This window comes from Typopeltis vanoorti, chromosome 24 (genome assembly GCF_054136105.1).
Source record: "Typopeltis vanoorti isolate ZY-2024b chromosome 24, IOZ_Tvanoo_1.0, whole genome shotgun sequence".
NCBI classification, from domain to species: Eukaryota; Metazoa; Arthropoda; class Arachnida; order Uropygi; family Thelyphonidae; genus Typopeltis; species Typopeltis vanoorti.
In genome coordinates this window covers 20,874,015-20,897,509 of record NC_143572.1, presented here as the reverse complement: position 1 = coordinate 20,897,509, position 23,495 = coordinate 20,874,015, and the positions used below count along the sequence as shown (strand labels likewise).

General features: G+C 35.6%; 1 protein-coding gene across 2 annotated transcripts in view; it reads right to left on the bottom strand.

The window, feature by feature from the left end:
* The window catches only part of LOC150092985 (mucosa-associated lymphoid tissue lymphoma translocation protein 1-like), a 228,003-nt gene that overhangs the window by 114,902 nt on the left and 89,606 nt on the right, over nucleotides 1-23,495 (bottom strand). For both annotated transcript variants that reach the window (XM_090413823.1, XM_090413824.1), the window contains exons 7-8: nucleotides 17,558-17,642; nucleotides 6,928-7,047 (exon numbers count right to left, since the gene is read on the bottom strand). In XM_090413823.1, the coding sequence (XP_090269949.1) occupies nucleotides 6,928-7,047; nucleotides 17,558-17,642 (205 nt within the window). The remainder of the gene's footprint in view (nucleotides 1-6,927; nucleotides 7,048-17,557; nucleotides 17,643-23,495) is intronic.

Sequence of the window (23,495 nt, the reverse complement as noted above, 5' to 3'; positions counted from 1 at the left end):
TGGCCGTACCAGCCTTGAAGATGATCCACGTGAAGGACATCGAAAAAAGTGTAACAACACCAGAAATCACTGATCAAGTGCATGATATGGTATTGGATGACTGGCAAGTCAAAGTGCATGAAATTGCTGAGCCCATAGGCATTTCAAAAGAATGTGTAGGATATATAATGCATGAAGAATTGCAAATGAAAAAGGTTTGCGCAAGATGGATGCCACGCTTGCTCACAGCAGATCAAAAACGCACTCGCATGAAAATCTCTGAAAAGTGCTTGGAGCGTTTTAACAAGAATAAAACTTATTTTGTGTGTCGATTTATTACCATGGATGAGATTCACCATTACACACCAGAATCCAAACAGCAGTCAAAACAATGGAGAGGAGCAGGTTGCTCAGCACCAAAGAAGACAAAGTCGGTTCCATCAGCAGGAAAGGTCATGGCATCGGTGTTTTGGGATGCTAAAGGCATTTTGTTTATTAATTATCTTGAAAAGGGTAAAACAATAACTGAGGAATATTATTCCGATCTTTCACCAGACGACGAAAAAATTTGTGAGAAAAGATCCAGTTTGCAGAAGAAAAAAAGCATCTTTCATCAGGACAATGCACCTGCCCACAAAGGTGTTTTGGCAATGGGAAAATTAAGGGATCTGCACTATGAATTGTTGGAACATCCACCTTATTCCCCAGATTTGGCTCCCTCTGACTTCTATCTCTTCCCAAAACTAAAACTCTTCCTTGCTGGTCAGCACTTTTCTTTCAAGAGGTGATTGCAGATCTTACTGAGAACTGCTACAAGGACGGGATAATACACTGGAGCATCACTGGAATAAACGTATTAGTCTTAAGGGAGATTATGTTGAAAAATAAAAATAATTTTGAAATTATAAATTTGTTATTTCACTGTTAGGCCGAGAACTTTTCAGACCACCCTCGTATATTCTTATCAAAGTCTTAACTTTTGTTTAACTGTTTTACACACTGCTTTGATTTCTTACATATTTCTTTGTATTCTCTCAAAGCGCAGCTAGCTGACTTACTTGATCAGAACTTTTTTTTCTATGACTCCCCCTGCTCCCCTTTAACTTCCTGGATCAGGTCACCATGGGGGTTCTGATTGTTCTATCGTTGTACACAATCTTACCACATGACTCTCTGGATGAAAACTTTTCATCAGTGTCTGCCACCGAATTCCAAGGTTTGATTCTTGTTTTCACATTGTTTCATTTTTTCTTGAATAATATTTATATATCTGAGTCTACAGTTCACCATCTGAAAATGCTTGACTTCGACTCTTGTTAAAAAATTTTTTCATATTTTTTTTTCAATATGGAATTTATTTTTATCTTGCTCAAAACTAAATAGTGATCAGTTCCTATTTCCAGTCTCCTGTATACTCTTGTATCCTGAATTAGCACACAGATATTAAATCAAACAATACTGTCAATAAGATTTTTCTTCTTTTTTGTGTCTTTCTCTCTCAAAATGAATTTGTACATATCGTTATGTTGGAACATGGTATTGGTAATGATAGTGTATGGAATGAATAGAAATCTTGCAGATACTTATCATTATTAACTTTTCTCTAAATATTTCTACATTTCCTATTTGCTGTTTAGATCCCTAACAAGGACAACTCTGACATCTTTATGTCAGCTGCCTATCCTTAGCAGAACCTGCTGTGGGATCATATGCACAATTCTCAATTTTTATGTTTGCCATATAACCGTTTACTTGATATTGCCTACCATTCAAGAAGACTGTCTTCATGTATGGTGTTGACTATCATAGCTACTCCTTCCTTTCCCCAATCACTTGAATATAACATCTTGTAGTTGTTATCTGGAAAATACCTGTTTTTGTGTTCTTTGTTTTGGTAAGACCAATTATGGCAATGTAATATTTATTTTCCTGATATTTATCATCTATGTTCTTATCAAAGTCTTTCTATGACTTCTGTTTAGAGCACATGCTGATTTACTTCTAGGAAATGCTTTCTTCTCTTCTCTTCAAATATCAGTTCTTTTAACTTCTTGAAACTACCATGAAGTTTGGATTTTCAATTCTTGTAAACTTCATCACATACCTCCCAGGATGAATCAATTAAGTAGTCTGTTTTCTTCATACTCTACTACTGAGTCTTTATTCTTTCACCAATAACATTTGTATATATTTTAGTTTTCCTCTGAAAGTTGGTTGATTGATTATTTTTAAAAATTTTTTTATAGTTTTCTTTACAATAAGAAATTCATTTTTATCTTGTTTAAACTAAATGGTGATCATTTCCTATTTTAAATCCTCTGTATATTTCACACTGATTCTGGATACTTTTGTATTTTGAACAAGCAAGAAGATACTATTATTCTATGGTATCTCCATGGAGTCAGGAGACTCATCTTGAGAGTCTCCTATCATACTTCTCCTTGAACCCGTTCAGTGTCAGAGCATTCGCAACAAATTCTGATAATCTATTCCACTCATTCATCACACTGCATGCAAAAAATCTACTCCTCACATTCTTACACAATTTCTACAGATGACCCCTAGTTCTCTGATTATTTGTCACATATTGAAAGATTTCTCTTGCATCAATTTTATAAAATTTAGCATGTCCCCTATTTTCCACCTATCAACTAAACTTTGTAACCAACGCACCTTCACCCTATCCTGACAAGGAGCATTCCACAGACCTGTCACCAGCTTGGTCACTCATCTCTGAATCCTCTCTACCACCTCCTGATATTCAAGAAACCAAAGTGACCAAATCTGTGCACATTATTCAAGTTGCAGCCAAATCATTGCCTTATAAAGAAGGATAATAACTTCCTTATCTTGCTAGCATGCTTTTCAACATCCAAGTAATCCCTGAGTTATTTTACCAACTTTTTCAATATGCACTCTGAACTGCAACTCTCTGTCCAACATTATCCCTGAGTCCCTAGCCTCATCAATTTCCTGCAATCCAGTACCATCAATGTGATGCACAGTATGTAACCTTTTCAACCTAAAGTGCATAACTGTACATTTACAACATTAAGATTGACAATCATTATTCTTTTACCACAATGCCAATTTATTTAAATCATCCTGAAGAATATCGATATCACCTTTATCAACTATTGCCTCCCCAGTTTTGCATCAAATCTGTGATCTATCCAGGATAACACAATCAATGAGATTTTTTATTTTATGTATCTCCTCTTTATGTGAGTTTCTGTACATCTTTATTTTGGAAAATGGAATTACATAGTAATGAACAGTCTATATCCTGAATGGAATTCCAGCAGGTACTTACCAGTATTATTAGCTCTACTCTTTTCTCCAAGTTTTCCCAAAACAATCCCATATGTCTGGTATTCATTTAGTACTCTGCTGTTCAGATCCCTCATGATCCACTTTGACAGTTTCCATTTACCAGATAACTTCTCTAATGACACGAAAAAATTGCTCCAACTTTTCCTTGGTAGAACCTTTTATGGGACCATAGACACAAATAAGATTATGGTTTCATTTCCCCTTTTGATGTTTGCTCACATGAATTTACTTGATAATGTCTGTCGTTCAAAGAGACAGTCTTTATTTTTAGTGTTGACCACTATAGCTACTTTGTCCATTCCCTAATCATTATTGCCTGAATTTAACATCGTGCTGATATAGCACGACACAACGAGAAGATGATAGCATAGTGCATAGTAGCAGTAGAAGTGCTGCACATGGCTTATAGATAAGTCTTTTTATTTTAGTAAATATCAGTAATTATTATCGGTAGTATTTTACTTACTTACTTTAGACTGTGTAACCGAATGTATATGTTTGTCAATTTAATATCGTCCGAAAAGCATTTTTCATAGTACTTATGCATACAAGGAAAATGGTGGCCAAGGTTTCCTTGTTCGCTAAGTTTAGCATGAGGGATTTCATACAATGTAGCGTGTGCTCAATCTATTCATTACCAAGAGCGAATGATACATGGCATGAAAGTGAGAGTGGAGGGTGTGTGTGTGTGTCAGAAATGTTTTGCGTGCAGGTACATGAAATATGGGTCATGTGGAAAGCTGAAGATTGAAGTAACTAATATTAACAATGTAAGGTAAGATAGTGAAAGTGTTGTAGAGAATGTGGAAGGAGTGAATGATAGGGATGAAATATGCATGAGAGTATGAAAGAAGCAGATGAAGGTAATGTGGATGATGAGGTGATAATAAGGAGAGAGGAATGGTGTACTTATTCCTAGAAAGCAATGAAAACCCTTGAGCAACCCCAAGTTGACTGTATTATTATCATCATCATTATCAAATTCCTGTCTTGTACACCCCTTGAGGGTACATGTCAGGAATTTGATAATTCCTGACATCATTACCAACTTCCTATCTACAATTTTCCTCCAAATCAATCTGTTATCTGTCAAAACTCCAGCATTATCAGATCTTATGTTTCTATCTTCTAAGGCACTTTTTACCATATCAATCCACCTATATCTTGGTCTTCCTGTAGGTCTTTTTCCTGCCAACCTGGCAAAGAACACTTGTTTTGCTAATCTTTCCTCTCCTATTCTATTTAAGTGACTATACCACCTGAGATTGGCTCTGCTAACACATTCCTGGATGCTAACAGTGTCAAGTTCTTTCCTAATATCCTCGTTTTTTAATAAGATACTGCCATTGATGCCATCTGTTCATTCCCCTAATCTTTCTCAGGACTCTCATATCTGCATTCACTCATCTTTGGTCAAATGTTTTACTTCTAAACCAGCTCTCAAATCCATAAGTTAAAACTGGTTTGAACACTGTCTTGTATACAGCTAATTTAGTGTTTAGACTAATTTCTCTCTTATTCCATATAAATTTATTCAGTTGACTTCCTACCATACCAGCTTTGTTGATTCTGTTGTCTATATCCATATTTAATTTACCATCTTCACTAAAAATCGTGCCTAAGTAGCTGAAATGTTTAACTTTTTCTATAGGTTCTCCTTTCACAATGCAGTTGATATTTTCAATGTTTCTGCTTATTTTCATTGTCTTTGTCTTTTTAATGCTGACCTTCATACCATATCTATTACAACGGTTATTCACTTTAGTCAGGGAATCTTGCAGACTTGTAGAGGATTTCTTTAGAAGTATAACGTCATCTGTCATATCATCATCATCATCTTTCATAATGTGATTCATATAGATAACGAATAACAGAGGGGATAATGTACTTCCATGTCTAACACCAGATATAACATTAAACCAACTTCCTGTACTTGTTTCAATTCAAACTGCTGACTTACAACTCAAATAAAGACTAAATATTGCTTGATATAATGCCCCATTGACCATATAACTGTAGTATTTTGAATAGTTTCTCTCAGCATCTTGTCGTATGCCTTTTCCAGATCTACAAAACTCAAATACAGATCTTTGTTATATTCCCATGATTTCTCAACTATCTGTTGTAAAGTGAAAATCTGATCCTGACAGCCTCTATTTGGCCTGAATTCAGCTTGTTCTTCACCAAGCTTCTCTTCCACAATCCTTCTCAGCTGTTTCTTAAGTATACTTGCATATATCTTACCAGGAACACTCAGTAGAGAAATACCTCTGTAATTCTCACATTTAGTTTTATTTCCCATTTTATATATGGGTACTATGAGAGCTCTACTCCAATCATCTGAAATTAGTCCCTCTGTCCAATCCTTCTGAACTATGCAGTGCAGCCAGTGCAAGACTTTTATACTTCCATACTTGAGCATTTCTGGTCGAATTTTCCCAAAACATTTTTGTATGTCTGACAATCACTTCCTACTCTGCTATTTAGATCTCCAACAAGGACCAACTTTTCCTTTTTCATTGTGTCAGTAGATTTCTCTAGAGCCTCAAAAAATTCCTCGCTTCTACCTTAGTAGAGCCTTCTGTGGGACCATAGGCACAAATAAGTCTCATTGTCCAGTTCCCCATTCTCATATTTGCCCACATCACTCTACTTGACACTGCCTGCCATTCAAGAATATGAGCCTCGTATTTTGTGTTGAATACTATGGCTACTCCTTCTTTTCCTTGATTGTCATTGCCTGAATATAACATCTTGAATTTATTGCTCAGAAAGATCTCACCAGTTTTTGCCTTTTTTGTTTCAGTCACCCCTATTATGTCAATCTGATACTTATCCAATTCCTCAGTTAGCTCCATTTCTTTGCCATTCAGGCTTCTTATGTTGATAGTACCAAACTTCAACTCTGGTGAGAGTTGGGGTGTGTTTTAGGATTTGTTCCAGTAGTTGCCTTTTCGCTGTAAACTCTGGTTCCCTGGCAAAAACAACAGGGGTCTTGTTTAACTGGGTGACACCCCAGCCGGCATGAAATTCTGTCATGTTGTACCATCATTGTGTGTATTGGTTTAAGCCAATAAGAATACAATTTGGTTGGCTAAATCCGAAATTGCCAGCCCATCCTCATTTGTTCAGTATCCAGGTAGATATCTAACAGAGTGCACCACAAGAAGGTGAGGATTGGACATTAAGTCAAAAAGCCCACGGTTCTCCACATTCCTTTAAAGGCTATGTGGGAGTCTCTTCTCGGTTATTCAGCTTTGACCCTTAAGCATCCCATTGACTGTATATGATTAGTATATTCTCATTACTGCATTTCTTTCCTCTGAATTTTTGGATTCTTTTCAAGGCATCAATGTAAATTAGGAAAAAAAAACACAAGGAGATTCATTATTCAAGAAAATTACTTATTTTTTGAAAAGATTTTGAAATATACTATACAGTGGTGTTTGTTTTTATCATGAAAAAGATTTTTACAACACAGATATCCTATTTTATTTTTATTTATTTTTTGTTTTTTTTATTTAATTTTTTTAATGACTGAGATTCAATATTTAAAGACTGTCCGCATACATATTGAAATAAAAATATTAAATTGAACTGCTGCCAAATACTTACCAAAATATTCTTCAGTGCTGTTATTCTTTAATCCTGGGATGCCATAAAGATATTGTGAAATATCTTCATCATTATAGTTATTATAAAGTGAATTGTCTAGATGTTTAGTTTTTCCAATTTCTATAAAAAATGCTTATGTTAATGAAGTTGCTTAAATTAGTGTGGAACAGAAATAATCATTAAGATAAAACTACTGCATTCCTATATAACTTTATCAATATATCACTTTTAACATTGTTACAAGGAATGTAAAGGTCATAAGTTTTAATTTGATTTTTTTTTGTAATATGCAATAGATGAAGTAGCTGTATTTAGTATAGAGAGTAGCATTCCGAGCTGGCTCGCAAGATGTTAAACCGACAATGGCTATAAACTGTAGAGTGGCATGCAATGCCACTCTACAGTTTATCCATTGTGGAGTTGTCCACAATGGCTTTGGGCAATAAGCCTGTATATGGTGATACAGAAAATCCAGCTGGGACAATCTTATTTCGACACCCTTTGCACTTCCTTTACCCACTCCCTTTCCTATGCAGTAGCCTGTGTAGGGATTATTTCCACTAACAATTTTACAGGAATATCATTTTACCTGGACTGCTCCTTCTTAAGGTAATGACATTCACATGCTTGACATTTTTCAGAAAGAGAAACTGCTATGTAGTTTCCAAAGAGGATGTGAAAGAAAGCATGACTGATGCCATTCACACTATAAGTATCACCGTGTATGTATGTATGTGTGTGCAACACTATGGCTCATTTTCTGAGCAATTCTGCCCCGAAGAGTATAGAATCCCACCTTTATTATTTTTTTTTTTTAGCTAGCCAGTTATTAAAAATTTACCAGCACACTACTGACTACAGGCAAACATAATTATAATAAAAAAGTTGCTGAAATTCTTAACCAAACTTCCATAGCAACAATGTTATTTTTTGTTTAATATATCAAACAATGTTAGGTTTAAAAATTCATTATAGAAAACACTAAACTTTATACTTTAAAATTGTTCACTGCTGAACACAGATGCACTATTTTCCCAGTACAAGAGCTAAACTAAAAAACTGTACTGACATGGTTAAAAATGTGAAAGGAGGTCAGCACTCCAGAAGAAAAGACTGCTCCACTTGATGTCTGCAGTGATTCAGTATTTATAATCTATTTATATATCATCTGCAACCAGTGACTGTGGGAAATACATGGTAAAGAAACTATAAATTTTATGAAGCTTTGAAACTAATATATATGCTAAATATAGCTCTCGGTATTTAGGTTTACGTTTTTAGGTTTAATTTTAAGATCTCAATTTAAACAAAAATGAATATGGATGGAATACAGAATAGTACTTTACTTAGTTTAATTGCCAGAACAAACGGATTATGTAAGTTCTATAAGGTTTATTGGTATGAGCACTGATCACTGTTTTTTTTTTCCTTTCCTAATTTCTCTTGTTATCCAAATTCTGTGGATGACCTTTGAAATCGCTAGTAGCTCTATCATATTCAAATGTTGCTTAAAGGTCAAAGCTAACTGTTAGGAGACTCCCACATGCCTTTTAGGGAATGTGAAGGACCAACCAAGGCTTCTGACCTAATGTCAAATTCTTGATTCTTATGGTTGTATCCTGTGAATGAATAAGGATTGACTGGCAATTTATGATTAGCTGACTAAATTTTGTTGTGTATTTGTTTAAACCAGAAAATGATGATGGCAACAAGATGAAATATCATGTTGGCTAAGGCATTTCTCAGTTTATCAAGGCCCACCACTATTTTTCAAGGAACTAGGGTGAACAGTAAAAAGTCAACTACTGGAACTAACTCCATCTCAACATCAGGATTCAAGATTCAAGATACCAACTTAAGAAGTATCCATGGAAAAGAAGCTGAACTGATAGAATTAAAGAAGTAACATATCACATAACTGGTATTAATGAAACAAAAAAAAAGTCAGAGTTATCTAAATAACAACTACAAGATGCTACTTTCAGGCAATAACAATAAGGAAAAAAGGAGTGACCACAGTGTCGAACACTAAACACAAAGACAATCTTCTTGAATGGCAAGTAATATCAATTTTCATGTCATTAGAGAAGACAGCTAACATAAAGAAAATCTACACAGGTATATGAAACAAATACCAAACATACGGAAATGTTTTAGCAACCTTGGAGATACAGTGGCAGACATTCAAGAAAACATCAAATGATTCAGGAAGAGAGGCATGAAGTTGATATTGTAATTTTTTATATTTATTTCTTTGAATTTTAATAGTTATAATAGATGGAGTTATCTTCCTGAAGTTGACAGCATATATTGTCATGAGATAACAATCTAACTGTTCATGTTGTGTTCATCTCTTTTTTAAACTGTATTGAAAATGGCTAGGAAACCTAGCCAAAAATTTTACAAGTAATAATTTTTTTTTCCCTGATGTAAGTGTTATTCCAATTACCCTGTAATAATTTTATCATTATATGGTGAAGGTGTTTGCAAGAACAGAAAAATCAGAACTCCATGGTAGACTCAGGAAGCTAAAAGGGGCAGTCACAGAAAAGAAGAAAACATATCAAAAGTTCTGGACAAATAAGTCAGCATGTGTCCTAAAAGAATACAAGAAAGCAAAGCAATGTGTAAAAGTAGCTAAATAAAAGTCATGGGAAGAGTAGTAAGAATACAGAAGATAAATATCAAGAATGTGGTAAAATGTACTGGAGGATACATTTTGCCACATTGAGAAAGCTTAGAAATGGAGCAAAGAGTACTGTAAAAAGAATTAGAGGTAATAAAGGTGACATGAAAACTTAAGATAAAGATCATTTGAATGACTGGAGTAATTATTATTAGAAATGTTTTGCAAATATTCTTTCATATGAAAGAACCGGATTGGATAGAATAATTTATCCCATCTGTTTCTTTCATGTAGAAGAATGCTGGCAAAACGTTTCTAGTATGTCCTCACCTCACAGATGCCTATGCAACAATAATTATTATTGTTTATTGTAACCATTGTACACACAACAATACCAATCATACTTCTCCTTGAACTCACTCACCCAATTAAACACAACCATCTCTGGCAACCCATTCTACCTGCTGACCACTCTCCAAGCAAAAAAATCTAGTCCTAGCATCTTGCTAACCACACTCTTATACAATTTCTAGGAGTAACCCTTTGTTCTCTCTCTCTCCCTTCCTGCCATTATAAGGAAAGAAGTCAGTCCTCTGAAGTATCAATCCTATAATTCCTTTAAATACTTATACACTATCTACCAATAATTGTCCGGACACTTTAGCAATTTACAATTGATACCAGCAGGTGAACCCTAATATTAGGTATGTCCACCTTTGGCTTTGATTACCTCCTGCACCCTTTGAGGGAGGCTTTCCACCAATGTGCAGCAGACATCAGGTGGAATTTGTCTCCATTCCTCCATCAAAGCAGTACTGAGTTCAGCGATAGATCAAGGACGTGCTGCTCTGGACCTCAATTGCCACTCTAATTCATCCTACAGCTGTTCAATGGAGTTAAGGTCAGGACTCTGCACAGCCCAGGGCAGTTGTTTAACATCCATCTCTTCATACTATTCCATAACAGCTGCAGCTTTGTGGCATGAGGAATTATCGACTTGACAGTAACACGGGTCCATTCCATAAAAACTCCACAGTGTAGGCAGCACCTGATTATCCAGAATATCAAGGTACTGAGCTACCTTCATGGAACAACAACCAGTGATCCCAGTCCAAACCAGTTAAATGCACCCCACACCATTACTCCTCCACCACCAAACTTTACTGTGGGTACAATACATTGTGGTAACAAGATTCACCAGGTTGCCTCCACACCCTGCCATCATACTGGAAACAAGAGTATCATTTTCCACTGGTCAATTGTCCAGTTCACACGCTTTTTGCACCAGGTTAGACAAGCCGCTGCTCTTATGAGGAAACTCAGTAAATGGAATTCTGTCTGTACAGTATTAGTGCTCACCATCGTATTACTGGTGCTCTGGAACTCATCGCCAATTGCAGCTGGATTCTGCATGTCACCCATTTTAACACCCCCCTGTCAGTCATTTTCAGGGGCTGCCCTGGGTGTCTTCCTGCAATAGTGATGCCAGAACATCTCCATATGTTGATCAAATCACCAACTGTTGATATTAGATGCTCCAGTTGAGTGGCAATGATATGTATGAACATGCCACCAATGTGACAGCCCAAAATGACACTTCTCTCGAAGTCACTGAGTTTGTTGCCATATCACCTCTAATCAACTGCTACAATGAAATACTGCTTCCTATCTGTACACCAGTTTTTATGTTATTAACAAATCTGGAATGTTCCATAACTTCAAATAACAGAGGTGCCTGGACAATTATTGGTAGATAATGTATGTTTCTATTATGTTTCCTATCAGCTAATTTTTGAAGCACACAGGCCTTCGATGTATTCTCATTCCATAGACCTGCCACAATCTTGGTCACTTGCTCTGGATCCTTTCCACCACCACTTCATTCCTATGGAATCAGATGACCAGAAATTCAAATTCCTTCAATTACTTTGAAGGACTGTTAAATGAAACAGTCCTCTCATGTGTAAAAACTGGGGTAGAAAAAGAGATTTAAGACATGAAATGTAGAAAGCAGCTGAAGTAGATGATACCTGACCAGAAATCCTCTGGTCAGGTATCATTCTACCTTCTATCCAAAAAGTTCTGGATAGAAGGTAGAATTCGAGATAATTGCAGCTGACCTCTCATAGTATGGGAAATAAAACTGAAAGTGAGAAGTATAGAGAAATTTCCCTACTGCATGTTCTAGATCAGATTTATGTAAGAATACAAGAAAAGAGGTTAAGAAAAAATTGTGAAAGGGGAAACTTGGAGAAGATGGGTTTGGGCCAAACAGGGGTTCATCAGGATTCAATTTTCACTTTTAAAACACATAGTCAAGAAATCATAGGAACATTGTGAGATATTATACTATGGTTTGCAAGTACTTCTAATTGCATCACTTCACCTAGATATTGGTCCTCCTCTGGGTCTTTTTTCCTGCCATTCTGGAACTTGTTTTTGTTAACCTTTCCTCTCCCATTCTGTTTAAACAATCACACTACCTGATATTAGCTTTGCTTACATAGTCCTGAATACTAACAATGTCAAGTTCATTTTTTAATATGATTCTTCCGCTGATACCATAAGTTCACTCTTCTAATTTTTCTCAGAACTCCATATATTTGTGATCTCTATTCTTTGATCAATTGTTTTATTTAGCTCTCAGATCCATAAGTTAAGAGATCTGAACCATGGCTTATATACAGCTACTTTATGATGATAAAATGGTTATTTTTGACCACAAGAACTATAGGAAAATGAATGACTACTATTTGGTTTTTTTTTTTTTGTCAAATTTATTTTAAAACTAAGTTATACCTAACTTAGTTTTAAAATAAATTTGACCAAAAAAAACCCAAATAGTAGTCATTCATTTTCCTACAGCTACTTTAGTTGTGACTAATTTCTCTGTTATTCCACATAATTTATTCGGTTGAATCCTCTCCATACCAGCTTTTCTTATTCTGTTTGTCTATTTCCAATTTAATTTACTATATTGACTAAATAGCTAAACCTTTTTACTTGTTCTATAAGGTCATTCAAGGGAGTAGTTGATATTCTCAGTGTTCCTGCATATTCCAGTTTTTTTTTTTTTTAATTTTATTTATTTATTTTTTTTAAAATTCCTGATTTTCATATTAGTTACAGGAGTTATTTAATTTAGTTAAATAACTCCTGTAATAATGTTCATGCTGAGTATAGTCCACAGGAATTCACTTTACTGCATGTATGTCACTTCCGTGTGTATATATATATATATATATATATATATATATATATGTATATATCTTTAATTGCTTTCTGCACCCAATGGCTGCATTATAAAACCTTGTTACCACGTATTTTTTTGCAACCGAAAATTTGAAAGAGGATTTTAGAACAAATGTGTTATAGTTAGATTGGTGCTACAATAATTTGCTGGCATGCATGCAGCATAGTGTTCAGCATGTCTTTCATGAAGTGTCATTCCAGTTGTCTCTAATTACACTAACTGTTGTTAAATATAGTACACTGTATTTAATGACACAATAAAACTGCCTTTTTTTGCTTCTGCAGTATAGTGACAGATGTACTAAGTAAAAATGCATCTATTCCTGAATAAAAATGAGTCTTTCTATTTCTATGTATAAGAAGTGGACTGTGTCCATTGTTCTCCAACAAAATACTAGCATGTGTGAGATATTTATCATTGATAAGACACAGCATGTATTTTTGCCACACCTAGATGAATCACCTGATCAACATTATTAGTTCACTGTATTAGCCCCTCCCTATAGTGATTTACTGAACTAACAAATATATACAGCCATTGTTTATTATTGGTTAGTTATTTATATTTCATAAACAAATCCTTTTCCCTCTCCTCATTTTTTTTTAATCCTGCTCTATCCATCATATATGCAAATATGCATGGCTACAGTTTATAGGATCACAAGTTATTCGATCCACCCAGCAACTTATAGAACACACATAAACACACATACATAAAATATCACAAATGCAAATCATTAATAATTCATTTGCCAGTAATGAAAGCATATCTATTCACACCTATTATTTCTCTCCCTTATATCTGCCATCTCATATCTCATTAATAATGGTTCATGTATTTACACCTTTTAGTAATATGTTGTTGTTGTTATGGTCCATCGAGTCATTTTCAACTCCTGGTGATTCTATGAATATACACTCTCCATTCAGATCTGTCCCTGGACATATCTTTCAGAATTTCCAGGTGCATTCCAGTTGCTTCTTTAACCCCATCCACCCATCTAATTCTTGGTCTTCCTCTTCTCCTACTTCCATCAACGTTAGCAAGCATCATCATCTTCTCCACTGTCATTTGCTCGAATAATATGTCCAAAGTATGACAATTTTTGCTTGATGATCATAGCTTCGAGGGAGCAATCTGGCTTTATTCTGCCTATCGCTGATTTATTGGTTTGCTTTGCAATCCATGGTATTCTTAATAAGCGTCTCCAAACCCATAATTCAAATGCATCTATCTTCCTCCTTTCACTCTTTCTCAGGGTCCAACTTTCATATCCCATACAGTACCACAGGGAATACCACTGCTTTCACAATTCTGATTTTTGTTGCGAGGCTAATATCTTGATCTTTAAAGATCTTGCTTAAATTTGTCACTGCTTTCTTTCCAAGTAATAATCTTCTTCCAACTTCTTCAGTACAATACTCATCTTTATCAATTTGGGATCCTAGGAACACAAAATTGTTAACTGCTTCCATTTTCTCCCCATCTACTTCAAAATCATTAAGTTTACATGTTGCCATAACTTTTGTCTTTTTAAGGTTAAGTTTAAGGCCATATTTAGCACTTTCTTCTTTAACTTTCATAATTAGTTTCTCCAAATCTTCTTTGCATTCTGTTGGCAAGGTGGTACAAAGGTAGACATTCTTTTGATATTCCTGTGATCTTTCTATTATCCATCTCACATTGGCATTCTGATCACTTGTTCCTCTGCCTTTTCAAAATCCTGCATGTTCATCTGGCATTTCTCTCTTCACGAATGGTTCCAGTCTTTTCTGAAAATATCTTAAGTAAGACTTTACTTGCATGAGAAATCAGTGCTACAGTTCTGTAATTTTGGCACTCCCTTGCATTGCCATTCTTCAATAAAGGTATATAAACTGATTTCTTCCATTCTCTAGGCCATGTAGTTGTGATCCAAATTCGCTGACATAGAGCTGTTAAAATTTTAACTGCCTCTTCTCTCAGGGCTTTGAGCAGTTCAATAAGTATTCCATCCCCTCCTGGTGCTTTCTTACTGGATAGCTGTTGAACTGCCCGCCTCACTTCACTCTCCAGTGGTACTGGCTCCTGTGTATAATCCTGCTCTTCAAATTTCTCAGTAATTTTGATGTCCTTCCTGTAAAGGGCTTTAGTAATATAACATTACTAAATAATATTACTGTTTTCTAATATATCCTAAACAAACATCTTCATCTCCCCAAATGCAGATTTAGTTATAACTGAAGAGCCTGTCACAATGTGTGGTGCATCAACCGATATGCAAGCACAAAATTGTGTGTGGATGGGGGCAAAGTGTTTTTCCTTGCTCTGCCAGAAGGTCAAGGGGTGAGAGGTTTCCAATCAGCCCAACGTGAATAAGTTACGGAATCCTGTGAACTTCTCTGGATTTACTGAAATATGAATTATTCAAATCAAAAGATTTATCACTGGTTATTTTTCACAGAAAAGAAAAATATACATACAGTTAACAGGACTATAAAGGGTTTCCCTCTTTGTTCTCCCCCCCCCCCACAATCCAGCAAATTTCTATTATTTATTCTAGAAAACCAAGCACTCAACAGCTATATATAAGCCAATAGTTTGGCTAAGCTATGTAGATGTGTTTGATATTTGGTCTTCTGACCTAGACAGATTAGATATCATGTTCTCATTTTCCTTGCGGTGTTGAGGGATTTTTAAATCAACGGACCTCAACCGTTACATGATAAGGTGGTCAGCTCTACGCCCCAGTGTAATCTTTGTCTGTGATGAAGTTGAGTTCAAGGCCAGTTTGCCTGCTTTATGGGAGGAAAAACCCCAGGATAAACTGGGAAAAAACCCTGCTGTCCACGCCCAAGACAGGCTAACTTGGCTATGGCTGGGGAAGATCCTTCAGCTCCTCACGTCTCTGACGGGAATTGAACCTAGGACACTCCTTCCCCAGGCATATGGTTGCGAAGCGCACAGCCACTAGGCTAACCGTGCCAGTGCTGACCATTGCTATTTAATTTGTACATAAATGATATAGGAAATATTCAGCTGTTTGCTGATGAAGTGAAATCAGGTATAGTAATAGTTAATCAAGGTGACGTGGATATTTGGAATGTGGATATTTGTTTTCTGTAGAAAGATTATATCAGTGTGGTGTCGCCGTTCTCAAGGACTAGCTTATTGCATAGAGCAGAATCCTCTTTAAAGGACAAAAGGCCTAGAGGCACTAAGATTTTGATAGATTTACGAAAAGTGTGATTGGGTTAGTAGAAATAATGTTAGTGCATTTAAACTGCCACAATCCAAAAATACACTTTAATACAGAAAAAGAAACTGTCTACCCACTTTCTAGACATGACTACCCCCCCCCTTTTTTTTAATGTAACTTCCACCCACGAAGGGTTGTAAACCTATAGTACATTAGCACTATGGGTAGGCTATTTTTATTCAATTTTATAATTATAATTTGTTTGTTATTTTTATTCATTTTTATCTGGTCTGGATACCTGCTCTGGAATTTTTTCAAGCCACTTCAGACCTACAATGGTCTCACACTGGGCAATGAAATTCATCCGTGACATAAAGTCAGTCATATAATCTGTGCTCATGGCAGTATTCAAATTCACAGCCTGCTCTCAAACCATATCTGATCCAAGAGCAGATATATGCTAACCACTCAGCCAAACAGGCCCAGCAATAGAAATCATTCATCACCCTTTTCTGTTTATAGGAAACTTGCATACACACATGCACACACACAATGGACGATACTTACATAAGCAATCATTCCATCAGCCATCCCAAAAACTAAATGACACAGCTGTTTTTACTTACCTCAAGTACTTTCACAACAGTTTTTTATGTAATACAACAGATAAAATATTACACAATTGCATAATATAATACAACAGACAAAATCCTGCTTCCTCAATCCCTTCTACAACAAACACACACAAGCATAGAAAACTATTCCCACCCCCTTATATTCAGGATACACCAAGATGACTGCAGATGTAGGAAAACTACATCTGCAATCATCTGTATGACAAGTCAGTGCTGGCCAACCATGCTGCACAGAAGGTGTTATAGGTCTGAGAGACTATTTTTAGAATGAGTATTAGCTATGAAGCATACCCCCTAACCTCAACAAGTATGGCTGCATTAATTTGCCAGAAATCTATGAGACAATCATTCTAAGACTACACTTAGCCTGAGTTGTTGGAATATATATATATTTTATTTTTCACTTATGATTCATAACCATGAAAGGTTGTGAATCTACTGTACATTAGTACTGTGGGGGTGAGCTACAGATTTGTTTTTCAATATTTTTTAATAATTTTCATATTTTTTTGTATTTCTGTATATACATTTTTACATAGTCCAAAAACTCGGCTCTAGAAACCAAACATGGACCTTTTTTCAAGTCACTTCATGCTCCAATAAGCACGACAGTGGTCTCGCACTGGATGATGAAATTCACATTCCACTTAAAAGATGATTATAAACACCCATCCCCCATGACTGGATTCAAACCCACAGCCCCTGTTGGTTGCAGAGTGGATAATTCCACTCTCCAATGAACCACTCAGACAACCAGGACAACGTATGATTTATTTATTTTCCTCTGATATTGTTTATACTGTGAAACACTGTTAAGATAACCACTAATGGAAAAGCCATTATAAACATTCTTAATGTCCTAAATGCAAATGATTTAATCAATTTTATATACATTCTTAGTTATTTTAGTTTTCAAAATAAATATGAAAGCAACTAACCTTTAACTTCTCCTTCGACATCCTCTAAACTCATTTGTTTAGATAAAGAATCTCTTTCATCACAAAGAGGAGGTACACTTGATTCCTTAAAATAAGTCACAACGCATTTTAATAATTAGTAACTAACTTGGTAATTTAAAGGTAACTAACTTGCAAAATATCTGAATAATAATATCAAAATTATCAGTAACACGTTAGCATGGAATATTCAAGCATAACATTCTCTGACTGTTCTATTTGGAACTGCAACTAATAATCAATGCTGCAATCATATATACTGGTTGATGAAAGTGTGTATGATAAAATCTTGCTGGAAGTTTTAACTCTAAATCATATCTAATAGTTTAGAGGAAACTAACAAAACTTCATTCATTTAGCAACATGCTTCCCTTACCTTTACCATATTTTTGTAACGACATACTTGTACCATATTTTTAGAAATTCGTTAAATGGTTGTAACATTTAATAATAATAATAATGAAAGGGGGAGTGCATATAATGTATTCACATTATATAGTATATGGTGTGAATTCATTATAGTAGAGAGAAAGTTAAATCTTCTAGACATACTGTAACTGTTATTGAAATTTTATCAGTAGGAAGCTAGTTCCTTAGAGTAACAGTGAGTTATCTCGACAGTGGATGTCATCTGTAAATATACACAAAAACAAAATGATGTACTGCAATTGATATAATTGATACAATTTCAGTCACATCATTAACTTCATGTGGAAACCACTGCTTATGTAAGCATGGATTAAAAAACACAATGACAAGAACATAATTTGTCAAATGCTACTTCAATGAAAAAACATTTGAAAAGTCATCTCACACAACATACATTCTGTGTGTGCTGCAAGTTATTTCAAAGTGCACCACAAATTTTTAGATTTTACCTTTCTTTTCTCTCACTCATTTTTTTTAAATGTGTATCCAACAGTTTACAACTATTTGTGGATGGGTTCAACTAACACAGTGGATGTGCTCAAGGTTAAATAATCCAGCAATCCCTGTTCAAAAAACCAAACTGAGTACTCTTTTCAAGCCACTTCACACAAGTCATAGAGCATGGCCTTTACCTAAGTGTTAGCCTCAATTCTATTTGCTGGAACATGCATGCAACACTACTCAAATATATTCGTAGCCAATTAAAAACAGAAATGTGAATTTGTAAACTTATGTGGGTGGTCTGAAAGGATTTTTTTTTTTTTGAAGTTGTCACATCTGTCATACACATCCATGTGAAATTGCAAGTCATTCTATCAAGTGGTTTGTGGTTTATACAGCTGTCTGAAAAGTATCCATTGAAATGGATAAAATTGAGTATTATGCGATTATAAAATTATTTGTAAAAGAAGGTTTAACAGCAGAAAATATTCATTCCAAGTTCATAAAAGTTTATGGGCATTCTTCTCCTTCATTTTCAACAATTAAGAAATGGGCTGCCGAGTTTAAACGTGGCCGTACCAGCCTTGAAGACGATTCACGTGAAGGACGTCCAAAAAGTGTAACACCAGAAATCATTGATCAAGTGCATGATATGGTATTGGATGACTGGTGAGTCAAAGTGTGTGAAATTGCTGAGACTATAGGCATTTCAAAAGAACATCATCATCATCATCATCAAATTCCTGCCATGTACCCTCAAGGGGTGTACAGGATTCAAAAGAACATGCAGGATATATTTTGCATGAAGAATTGGAAATGAAAAAGGTTTGCGCATGATGGGTGCCACACTTACTCACAGCAGATCAAAAACACACTCACATGAAAATCTCTGAACAGTGCTTGGAGCATTTTAACAAGAATAAAACTGATTTTGTGCATCCATTTATTACTATGGATGAGACTTGGATTCACCAGTACATACCAGAATCCAAACAGCAGTCAAAACAGCGGACAGAAGTCGGTTGTTCAGTGCCAAAAAAGACAAAGTCGGTTCCATCAGCAGGAAAGGTCATGGCATCGATGTTTTGCGATGCTAAAGGCATTTTGTTTATTAATTATCTTGAGAAGGGTAAAACAATAACCGGGAAATATTATTCCGATCTTTTAACCAGACTAAATGAAAATATTTGTGAGAAAAGAGCCGGTTTGCTGAAGAAAAACATCATCTTTCATCAGAACAATGCACCCACTCACAAAGGTGTTTTGGCAATGGGAAAATTAAGGGATCTGCACTATGAATTGTTGGAAAATCCACCCTATTCCCCAGATTTGGCTCCCTCTGACTTCTATCTCTTCCCAAAACTAAAACTCTTCCTCGCTGGTCAGCATTTTTCTTCGAATCAAGAGGTGATTGCAGCTGTAGAGGAGTATTTTGCAGATTTTACTGAGAACCACTACAGGGACAGGATAATGGCGCTGGAGCATCGCTGGAATAAATGTATTAGTCTTAAGGGAGATTATGTTGAAAAATAAAAATAATTTTGAAATTATAAATTCGTTTTTTCATTGTTAGGCCGAGAACCTTTCAGACCACCCACATACATAAGGTAATACTCTGGTTTCCTACATTTGTGTACCAGACATAATTAAAATGATGCACTTCTTGTTTCACTTTCATATCAATTAAACTAGCCATGGTTCTACCTCTATGATTTCTTCCTTCACAGAAAAACCTTGGCTAGAAAATGAATTTCTTAATAAATCTACTATTATGTATTCACACTCTTCCCACTTTATAATTCTGTTTTCTCTTACAATAACCAGTAGCAGGCATGCTCACAACAATGAGCACTTGATGCAGTTACTGAGTTGTAAGCCTCTTCTCCAGAACTAATAAGCCAATGACCTAACTGTCATGAACTGCAGCTTGCTATTGCACTAATCGTAATGAGTGTGTAAAAACTCTCTTGAACCTCTTGCTTCATGTGTAAGCCTCAGACAAATGTCATGGGTCTTGAAATCGTATTTTCATCTTCTGCATAGCACTGTTCATTGAATGTGCTACTCATACAGAAAAGGGTTTGGGTGTTTATATTTTAGTTCAAATATATTATATTATATAATATTATGTATGCATTGCATTTTCCTTTCCAAAGATGTTAGCCAGACTAACACAACTAACATGGATCCTCCTCTGCTGCATCAGACTGACAAACTAAAATGGTGGTCTCACAATGGGCAACAAAAATCATGTACAAGACACAAATGTCCATAGCAGGTAAGTTTCAAAATTTATGGTCTACTGGTTGGAGAGTGCAAGCACTTAAATATTTGAACAAGAAAACCAGCTAATTTATAGGTTTTTTCTCAGATTTTCTGCACCGATCTGTATTAAAACTACAGAGAGAGAGACTAAAATTGACTGCGATGAAATGTTTATTTATTTTCAATTCATTCCCGCATCAAACAATAATAATTAAATAAATAAATTAATTAAAAAAATATATATATATGCTCCCAATCCCATATTAAGTGTTTATGTTACTTCAGATAAAATGTTTTTGTAAAAGGTGCAAAACTCAAAAAACTAAAGATAAGGATATTTTGAGGGCATAGATAATTACTCTGAAAAACTATTACACAAAAGTACTTACTTATTTATAATTATTAATATTTACAAAATTTACTAAATAGCTTAAGGAAATTACAACATATACTAGGATATACATTAAAATAAATTTTAATACACTTCCAATATTTCGGTAACGTCACGTTGCCATTTTCACAGGAACTTAAAAGCAAGACATGTGCACGCAAGCACAACAAACAGTAAATGAGATCGAAGCATGAAGCTATTCTTTCTTCTAAAAGTCCTGATGGTATTCTTGGGCGATTGAGCTGAAGGTCTTCTGATATAGGTTTCCCAAATTTGGGACAGTCTCATGCACCCAAATTTGTTGAGGTTTGGATTGTTTCTTAGGGCCTGAGGCTGATTCCATGAAAAGCCTTTCGTATTTGAATTTACTACGGTGTATTATCGTAGCTTTCTTCCACTGTATTCTATGGCGGGTATCCAGCGCATGGTCTGCAAGCCCAGAGTGGCTGTATTGTTGAAACCGGATGTAGTCCTTGTGTTCTGAAATTCTGATATTAGCTGTCCTGCCTGTTTGGCCAAAGTAGGACAGCTTACAGCTGCAAGGGACCTGGTATACACTGGGTAGGTCTGGGGGGGGGGGGGGGGGTCTTTAGTAGAGCAGATAAGGGATGCCATAGAAAGAATAGCTTCCTGCTTTGTCCTCATTTACTGTTTGTTGTGCTTGCGTGCACGTGTCTTGCTTTTAAGTTCCTGTGAAAATGGCAATGTGACGTTGCCGAAATATTGGAAGTGTATTAAAATTTATTTTAATATATATCCTAGTATACGTTGTAATTTCCTTAAGCTATTTAGTAAAAATGCATAACCAACGTCTAAGCCTTTCCACAGGAATAATATTTACAAAATATTACTAATAGGGAAGGATGTTCACAGTGCATGGAGGAAGCAATATCACACCGTATGCCCAAGGTCAGAAGGAGGTAAATCGGATAAGAGTTAGAGAATGAGTAGTATCATTAAGCACAAGCTGCAAACAAAGAAAATGTTGTGGAGGGTATAAGGAGAAAGGTGACCAGCTAACTCATGAACAGTACAAGGATCATGCAAAAAAAATGTGACCAACATGGTAAGGAAGGAAGGCAAAATCAGATTATGAGAAGAATGATTATTGAAGAATAACTTTAATGAGTGCAGATGGCAGAGAGGTAACTAATGCATATGAAAAATTGTTGAGCTACTAGGTGATTATTTTGCAAAGGTATAATCCAAGTGAAGATATTGTTGTGACAGAGGTGACAGGGACTGATGTGAGAACAGAGGTTGAAGAATTGGAGGTACTTAGTATATTGCAGAATCTGGATGCAAATACCACTGTGGGATTGGATGGGATATCAGTTTGCATTTTAAGAGAATGCTCAGGGGAACTGGCAGTGCCTTTGGCTAGGCTGTTTAATTTAAGTCTCAGCTTAAATTAGGAAGAAGAAGAGCAAAATAATTCCTTTGCATAAAGGAGGATCTAAGTCTGTGGTAGCAAATTATAGACCAATTCTATATACAGAGTATTTCAAAAAGAATGACCCAATTTCAAATAATTAAATTTAATAATGAAAATGTGGTACAGTTACAAAATAAAGTACCAAGTATGAAGTAAGGCCTAAAGTTTCGCTCACCACAATTACAAATGCTCAATGTGCCTCCACCTGCAATTTGTGGTTGCAGAGATATACAATTTTCAAATTGGGACATTCTTTTTGAAACACCCTGTATAATTCATCATCATCATCATCAAATTCCTGACATGTACCCTCAAGGGCTGTACAGGATATGATAGTACTACATGAAAAACTTACATCATTACTAACTTCCTATCTACAATTTTCTTCCAAATCAATCTATTACCTGTCAAGACTCCAACATTATCAGATCTCATATTTCTGTTTTCAAAGACACTTTTTACTGTATCAATCCACCAACATCTTGGTCTTTTTCCTGCCAACCTGGCTTGTTTTGCTAATCTTTCCCTCCCAATCTGTTTAAGTGACCATACCACCTCAGATTAGCTCTGATAACACATTCCCGGATGCTAACAATGTCAAGTTCTTTCCTATTATCCTAATTTTTTTATATGATATTGCCACCAATGCCATGGATGGTATTGCCATTTATATGATATGGCCATGGATGGTGTGTGGAATGCTCTGTATGAGGATGATTGAGGGTTTGTGGATTGCAAAAAATGGTTGATAGCCAAAAAAAAAGGGGGAGAGGGGCATGATAGAAACATTTAAGTTATACTTAAAGTTGTTTGTAGGACTGATGCAGGGGAAATGTTTCAGCATTGGCTAGAGGTCATCCTTAGAAGTTAGGTAAGAGTGGTTAGCAAGGGCATGAAGATCAGATTGCCAGCCTGGCTGGCTGAGTGTGTCTGCTCTCCAGTCAAGAGGCTGCAGGTTC